Consider the following 9,279-nt stretch of genomic DNA (forward strand, 5'->3'; position numbering starts at 1 on the left):
GCAGAGGGCGTTATCGCTGTGTATTGATTAGCTTGCTCGGTGCTTACTGAGTCATTTCACGAACCAAAACAAACAAGAACACATTTTCTCCTGATAACGAAAGAAGCAACAGAACTTCAGGAAGAAAATAACGTAACTCAAATTTAACTAAATTGAAGAATGTTAGCGTTTCTCGTGTATATAAAGCATTTCTTTCAAATTTAGAACTTTGAGATGGTCTCTTTATGTGCGTTGTATAAATATCTGCGCTCACTGCCTTCCTTCGTGTACAAGTCTCATGTTATCTTGATATAAGTATGTATCAGTAACACTCTTTCACATATTCAATAGTAGTCACGTGATTCTCATATTGAAATCACAGATCACAAAAACGAGCCCTTGAAACTCTGTGAAATGCTTGACTCTTTATTAAAAATTATTGTGTGTTTCTTTATTTACAGTCACCGGTAACAAGCAGAACGATGCCATGGAACCCTAATTGCTTACTTCTGTTAATTTTACCAAGGTGAAACTCAGCTTGCTTACTTCAAATACAAAACAACCGATTTCAGGTCAAGTCTTTCACTTTTCAGCAAAACTGGAAACAAATGCGGAGAATCCGTGCCGGTTCCTTTTCATTTATTTCCCCGAAACAGCTAAAATTTGCAGATTTTGAGGCTGCGATATTCCTCTGGTATACACACCATAGCACTACATACGGTGGTCTGTGAAGTTGTGTATCAGAAAAAGTGTGCAAAAATGCCGGCGAAAAACTAATAAATCTAACCGAGTGTTAAAGTTGTTTTACTACTCATGCTTAACCAGTGCTGTCAAACTCTCGGAGAGCTGGCGTCATGTAAGAAGCTAAAGATGGTTTTAGTGTTTATTAATAAAATATGGCAAAGTCAAGTGAGTTCGTGAAATCATTAAAATGGTGAAAGTAGTTCCATGTTGGTAACTCTTCGGTTGTAAAAGATGACCTTTATGTCAAGATTGTAGGTGGTATACTTTGAGTCTTCTTCGCTTTCAACGGATCGTGGTTGTCTAACATTCTCCAATAAACTCGCCAGCTTTCCAATCGTCTTTGCAAGTCTTCTGCTGACGAGCTGATTAAACAAACGATGAGGTGTACAATTAAAAGAGAGAAAATTATCTCGTGCCATTCCGCTGCCAGCTTACATTACCCGAAATACACGAAGGATGCGCCAAACATTCGTCCATTCTTTTGTCCGCCACTGAACATATAGTTAAATGCATAGATAAATGTTCATGAATCCAATATGACTACTTACCTACCCACCTACCTACTTACAGACACATACATACATACATACATACATACATACATACATACATACATACATACATACATACATACATACATACATACATACATACATACATACATACATACATACATACATACATACATACATATACGTATAAGATATACAATACTGATGATACCCCCTTCTTGAATGTATTTTGTAGAGAGAATACATGCTTAGAGCTGCTATGTATATCGATTTCATGATCAGAATTGAAAAGCAGTGCCTATCAGGACGCCTAGGCTATTGATGACGTCATATGTTACAACAGGTGCTTTTCGATTTGCTATTTTTACCGGAAGAAAACGATAATACATTTCTGACTATGACAGTGAATGCCAAAGGCCAACTTTGATGAGGTCTTACACATTTTCCATTCGAAAGCTTGCAGGCGAACGTTTGGTGGAGAAAATAAAATTATGCCCCTAAGTGTCACATACCTTCAGCTGTTTTCTTTAATAACGATATTACATTCTGGTAATCCGCGATCAAATTCCGACATTCTTGAACTTTTGTAAAGAAAGGCTCCTGGAAATAAAACAAGAATGAAAATGGTAGTGACGTAGGGTCGTCTGCGCGATATGCAAATTTCAATATGGCAGCTTAGGCGACTTGCCACTTGCATTTTGGCACAATGTACTCGAATAGTTCACATTATGGCATTCAGTTGGAGAAAAACTCTGTCAAACAATTTGAATGCCTACTGCTCTTATTGGAGCTATTTTTTTCTTTTTGCGCTATACAGAATGTTCCGACTCCCATTACATCGACTGAGTGCAATAATCGTCCATCGGAAATCAATGACAAGAATGTTTGCTTACTTGTAAGGCACTTGAAAGACCATCAATATCTTCGTCAACTGCATTGCGCTTGCGCCCTGAGCTTGAATTCATGCCGGGGATTGTCCATTTATATCTTTTGTACTGTTCTGGTTTTTGGTCGCTGCTCAATTTGAGGTTTTCAACAAACTTCTGAAATAAATGAAGAAGAAAAAAACCAAAAGTTAAACCTGATGTCACAAAAAGTCGTACCGCATATTATTGCACCCCAGACTGTTGGTTAGAATCAGCGTCCTAGTGATGAAGACAGATTCTGAACAATATCGTTTGAATTGGTATTTTGAATTTGAAGCAGGAGTTCATGGAACAATGATTTTTTTATGGACAGACGAATAACATTATCAGACTCTCGAAAGAAAAACTAGCAGGTCCACGTGTTGACACATGTAATGGGTACGCCTACAATACATTAAAACTGTCGCTTATAGGCGTATTAGCTGTAAATTTTAAAGCTCCATAAGCTGCATCTTTTGGCTATTTTTTCAGAACTTTTGTTTTGTGGTTTCCCTACACTTTCTGCAATGAATCCCTAAACTGTAATTTAATGCCAAGTATTTTGCATATCAACACAACCTATATGAGTATAATCTCCATTGTTATTGTTGAAAATTTTGTTCAAGTCCGGACTAGAATTCATTTGTAAACAATAAACAATGATCACTACACACATACAAGCTGTGTTGACAAAAAGAATACTCGAAATTTCAGCATGACAAACGGATTAGGGGCACACATGTTAGTTGATATACAAAAGCAGAATACTGAAAAAACTTGCCACAAGTTACAGCTTATGTCCCCGTAACTTATTCTCCATTAATTGTTGTTCTGCACGTAACGGAGAGTGTTTTCTTCTAGTCGTAAAATCTTGTATTCAATTCGTCAAATTTTTTTCGCGCGCACTGTAGCCAATGTTATTTGGCTCTTGAATTTCACAACAGAAACGTGAAAATCTCTAGTCAACAAGAGCATCATAAAGTGGACCGACTCGCATCGTAAATCGAAAGTTCAAAGAGAATATATTTCAGCGAAGCCTGTGTTTGGTGAATGTGACGTGTTGTTTCTAATTTATGGCAAAATTTTATGATATACAGTGGTATTCTCAAATGTAATGTAAAATCTCAACGTGCATGAACATTAGGTTTAAAGAACACTAAATATCAATTGAGTGCAATACCTGATATACATACATACTTATTTCGAAGAAAAGGATGGTTATTCGCTGAGAGAGAGCGAGAGACAGAGAGAGACAGAGACAGAGACAGAGAGACAGAGACAGACAGACAGACAGAGACAGAAGGGGAGAGACAGACAGAGACAGACAGAGACAGACAGAGACATAGACAGACAAGCACAAGACAGTCTAAGGGAGACACAGAGAGAAAAGAAACTCATTGTCAGGTAGCATATAGGTCTTTGTAGACGAGATATACACGAGGAATGTAGAGACAGAATAATAACACTGACTTTGCAAAATGGGTTAAAAGTTCTTTATAGATTAAAATTTAACAGGAAAGTATATACGCAATTACCACAATATTCATTCAACCACGATGGAGCTCAAGGTGGTATGCGCTTTGGTGACATTGAAAAGGTTTAAACTTTTGCGCAAGTTTAAGCAGGGAAAGTCTGAATCATTCCCTTTCGAAATCAAAGATACAATTCGGGGTCGTCGTACAAAATATGGTACTGGAAAAAAATTCCCAACATTCACCGATATTTGAAATTCAAAATGGCCGCCATCCCTGTGTTAACTGATAGAGAAAAATTTTAGCAAAATTTGCGGATGAAAACTACTTACTCCATGAGCTTTAGAATTAAGTCCACACAATTAAGTGGTAGACCAAAATGTTTTGCAAAAATTTAAGAGTCCAAATATAAGTCTTCTTGGCGAATTCTACCTTAATATACAGATGACAATAATAAGTTGTATCCAAAATTTATCCAACATAAAACTTCGGACGCGAGGGCTGATTTAGGGTATCCTTGACCTTAATTTTAGTCATGTTAATTTCTCTATGGAATTGAGTGTAAAATACTTTATTTTGGAAGTCATTTTCTTTCAAATTTACAGACTAAAGGGTCGAGATTACGAAAAAAAATTCCTTGCTGAGAAACAAAAAGTACATCATAAAACGAGACTAAATTGATTTCGTTCCCAGAGGATGGCAGAGAAATACATCCCTTGTAAAATATGATTAATCACAATTACTCAGTACAGCTTTGAAATCAAACAAACAACAGAGTGATCATGATATTTGGTTTCGTGATGGGCAAACAACGCTGTCTCATCCCTGTTGTGCCTTTCGTTGTCCTTTTAGGATCAATCAATCTTCTGACAGAGCCAAGGTCGCGATTCATGTTCATTGTAATCACCAGACCTGATAATTGTTTCGAAAGTGTTGAAAATGTAGACATGTCCTTAGGGATGTGCATGTGTCGTAGACACCATTTTGTAGCAGTCTTGTGTTTCGTCTGTCTTACAGGGAGAGTGTTATCATCGTTGAAAACATCACACCTTTTTTCTCGCACAGATCTATGTTAGCCACCTTCACGAAGAAAGGTGCCTTTGTGTTCAATTCCAAAACATTCATCTATCGTACGTCGTTCTCAATTCTTAATATTCATATGGCGGAGATAGCTGAACTGTATAATCCATTTCCCCATGTTTTCAATGGGTCTCATTACTTTGGAAGTTTGTCTTAACACTTTCATCACGTAATTATTTTGTGAACGCAACGTAAAGAGACATCACCAAGTTAATGTACAATGCGAGTCGAGGACAGGAATTCGGATTCCCAAATATTTGCAAAACATTTTCGGTCTACCACTTGTGCTGGGGCTCATTTTCAAGTTCAAGGAGTAAATAAAGTGTTCATCGGCTTATTTCGGTGAAATACAAAATTTTATTTGATTCCAAAGAGTTATAACAGGGATGGAAGGAAATTACGTTCAACTTTAGAAAAAGTTTAATATCATTCAATTTCGAATCGCACTCTATCTTAGGAGCCATTATACGGTTTGGAAAGGTTCTGTGATGTGAAACACGTAGTTGCTAGTCCAAAAACCAACTGCACTTCTTTCCAAAAATCCTCGGTTCAACGTTTTATGCTATTGTACTTCCCATTTGTGATTGTTTCCTTCATCTTTGGGTTTTATTTCATTGTGCTTTAAGTTGTCGACTTTGTACTTTAAATTTTTGACGACAATTCTACAGTTTTCCGTCTGCCCTCCATTGATGTGCAGAACTTTGGCGCCAAAACGCCATACGTAAGTGTTTTCTTTTCGATAGCATTACTATTCCCCTGGGCAAGTTTTCAACTTTTCAGGGACGAGGGTTCAGTACAAGCAACTTGCTTCGGCGTTGATGTATGCTTACTGATCTCAGAATTAAAAAGTCAGAATTTCACAACGAGGAAAATTATATTAAAAGTAGTTGCAAAATCTTCTGCGCGCTAATTCTATAGTTTGTCGTCTGCTCTCCATCATGTGCAGGACTATGGCGCCAAAACGCCATACGTTACAGTGTTTTGCTTTCGATACCATTCCTATTTCCCTGGGCAAGTTTTCAATTTTTGTATACTTACTGAAGTCAGCATTAAAAAGTCAAAATTTCATCAACATGGAGAATTACATGAATAGTAATTGCAAAATCTTCTGATGTGCGTGTCACGCTTGTGGAAAGAAACTGTGAGATACGTAATGGACGAAATGTTATTACCAGTAAAATGTAAGAATAATGAATACCGACTACTGTTCCTGTCGAGGCAAATGAGTTTGGTTAAACGTATACATTCACCTGTAATCTAAATACGTGCATATATGGTCAAAGGGGGGTTCCTTGATAGTCAAAATGCCCATGTGGGGGCGCGGTTTTTAAAAAGCGGCCACCCGCATAAAATCTGTGATTGGTTAAATTTTCTCTTTCCTGGTAACTGTGGCAAATTGGAACAGGTGACAGTTAACCTTTAAGGTTGTAGGTGTCTCGAAATAGAAAATACTTAACAGTTTCTCAAATATTCCCGTAGGAAACCGCAAGCCTCCTGCTTGATAATTAAAATAAAGACGCAATGAAGGCAAGAGGTTTTGCCGACCCTCACGTCTGTAACAGTATTACCCTGACACATCCGTCATCTATCTATCTATCTATCTATCTATCTATCTATCTATCTATCTATCTATCTATCTATCTATCTATCTGTCTGTCTGTCTGTCTGTCTGTCTGTCTGTCTGTCTGTCAGTGTATTTGTTTGTCTATCTATCTATCTATCTATCTATCTATCTATCTATCTATCTATCTATCTATCTATCTATCTATCTATCTATCTATCTATCTATCTATCTATCTATCTATCTATCTATCTATCTATCTATCTATCTATTGATAGATGATATCGGCATTGCGATGTTGAAGAAATCATTCACGGCTTAATTGAGTTCATTTATAAATCAACTTCAAGGGCATGCTTTGTACCCTTACAACAAACCCAAATGAAACGATGTGGAGTTCCTTGAATATAAAAAGAGTGTCCAGTTAATTATGTGCAGTCCAAGTTTGGAGCAGACTAATTTTGATCGATACAGGATTAAAAGACCGTTTATAGGAAATAGTCCATCTCTTGCGTGGAGCGTGCCTTTCCATTTAGCAACCATGAAAATATTTTAATTAATGGTGCGCCAAACTGAAAACGTCTATTATTACACAGAAAAAGTCGATTTAATTTACAAAAAATAGTAATTCAGTCCTTACCATCGTGCTCAGAAATTAAAGTACTTGAGTATATAGACAAATGTTATCAAATTACGACCACAGTATCATGTTTTCTAGCTTCTTTGAGTCGTGATAAGCGTTTTATTAATCTCGACGTATCGATATTTCTAGCTTCGTGGGACTTGAAAAGGTGTTCCGAATTCAATTTTAGTGGACATGAACAGCGTTGTCATTTGTCCTGTAATATGTTGATGAGTTAAGAACAGGAATTTTACGAGAAATGCTGGGGTTCAGGTCTCACATCGCAAGATATATCACACAGAAATATAGCGTACTCTTTAGTGTTATGTAGCTCACACTTTTTTGTGAAAAAACTTTCAGCCTTCAGAAAAGCTTGCAGCTGGTAAAGAAGAAAGCATTGTCACCTCGTTTAGTTTTTGTTTCGTATCGTTTCAGTCGTTTGTTCATCTCAAAACGTTCCTCTGCAGTTGACTCTCCTCAAGGTAAGAACGACCAAGAGTATATTATACACACCAAGAAAAAAACTGCTGAGAAATTTTTTTCCACGTAATACATACTTTTGCTAAGAAAGACACATAATCATTTCATTTTGAAATATAGCATTATTGAAGCCAGTTTTGAATGCAACTCTAATTCTCGCAGAGAGACTTCGACAAAATGTTCACAAATATTAGCGAATATTATCGCACAGAAATGGAGAGACGATTAATACAGCCCAAAAAGGTACTTTGAAGAAAAAAACTTCTGAGAAAAAGTGAGAGAAAAGAGATCAAATAACGAAGTATCTATTTTTCTTTTGTCTCAAATAAAACCTTGCCAATAAAAAGCGTGATCATTTCAAGAGTAATGTGTTTTATATGAGAGAGTTATTGCATTTAATCCCTTTTTAACACTGAACAGTATTCGGCAAGAATTCATTTAAAAAAATGTCCTAAAATACGAGACGGCACGGCAGTGCAATATATATTAAATGAAAGATGCACCATCGAAACGCCCAGTGTCGGCGCCGACAGCGGAAACAGACCGTTGCACTTATTGCCAGCAATGAAACAATCACTTTAACCCTTTGAGTGCTGTAATTTTTCCGACCAAAATTTTACTGTAACATTTTTGCCAATTTTAGGAATTTTTCCGAAATTTTTAGATAATTTTTGACCAAATGGACATCACACTTCATTGGCTACAGTTCTTCATCAAAATTTTGGCAAAAATATGAAAACGAATTGACTGGGTTATATTTATTGACTGGGTTATATTTTATAAAGGCGACAAAATTGACTTTGGCGCTCTAAGGGTTAACGACATGGAGATTCAATTTTACCACTTTTTTAAAGATATAGTGTTTACCTTGAACAGTTGGGTCCGTTTCACTGCATTGTCGCTGTCCTCCGCGTTTGTGATAACGTCATGCCAGACCATCAAAGCCAAAACCAGAAAAGCGCGGGATACTGCCAAATTTAACCGCATAGTGTGTCGTCTGCGTTGGAAGTATGAAAGGAAAGCGGTCTGGTGCGCGGAAAGTCTGCAAGAAAAAATTCTGACTGCTTGCTAGCTAACTTGGCCGTAAAAATACTTATTGTCTACGCTCCCTGGTCAAACGGTTCGTCTTACTCTGAGACAGTCAATCCAATTTCCGCATTTTTATACGTTTCCTCAAAAAAATGTCGAAAATTGAGTGCTCGTGAGTGGGCAGAACAAAAGGCGGAATTGATGAGGGCGAATCGACGCGTTTGGACTATGAATAATTAATTTGCAAAAGGCGATTGAATATAACGCAATCGTTAAGGCCGAGCAAACAAAGGGAGAAATTTTAAACCACAGAGAATCGATAATAATTTGTGAATTTCGTGCTATATTTAAACTCAAAGCTATTCAAAATGGACTTCATTTCGGTTTCGTGCAAACCTTCCGATACTTTGATGGTCTCTATAATGACATAGTCCGTGCCACAAAAAAAGGTAAGACATTTGACAAATGAGCGTTTGGTCCATTGGCTGCTGAAACTGCTCATTTCGTAGCAGGTACAATATCGTGAAGCAGTGGTCACGTGAGAAGTTCTTATAATCGCCCCATTTGTTATCTCGCTTTGAGTTATTGAACCACGTTGCATGCGTGTACGCATACACGGAAGACCCGAACTTTTTTCGGACAAGAGGAAAACTGTCAGTCATCGAAAATCAATCAAATATCTGATTTCCCGTGATGTTCATCGTTATTTTCGGCAACATTTGTGCTATTTTCGAAAATTAAGTACCTGTCACCTCGCTCGTATGATACGTACATGCATTAACAGATAGAGGGATATATATCCTTTATATCCTTTCGCGTATAAATGTAGTCCCTGTCTTTGTTTTTTCCCTTCTTGTTTTTCGCTTTCCAAGCGACGTTTGTTATTGGATTTTGT

General features: G+C 37.1%; 1 protein-coding gene across 1 annotated transcript; it reads right to left on the bottom strand.

Annotated features, from left to right (window-relative positions):
* Positions 1–389: 389 nt before the first annotated feature.
* LOC139147779 (uncharacterized) lies at positions 390–8,489 on the bottom strand. Its single transcript, XM_070718984.1, has 4 exons — positions 8,223–8,489; positions 2,129–2,278; positions 1,748–1,835; positions 390–1,085 (listed from the first exon to the last, which is right to left on the bottom strand). Exons 1-4 carry the CDS (start codon positions 8,340–8,342, stop codon positions 1,024–1,026), a joined length of 420 nt encoding a protein of 139 aa, XP_070575085.1. The 5' UTR covers positions 8,343–8,489; the 3' UTR covers positions 390–1,023.
* Between the last annotated feature and the right edge of the window lie 790 nt (positions 8,490–9,279).

Source organism: Ptychodera flava, chromosome 2 (genome assembly GCF_041260155.1).
Source record: "Ptychodera flava strain L36383 chromosome 2, AS_Pfla_20210202, whole genome shotgun sequence".
NCBI classification, from domain to species: domain Eukaryota; kingdom Metazoa; phylum Hemichordata; class Enteropneusta; family Ptychoderidae; genus Ptychodera; species Ptychodera flava.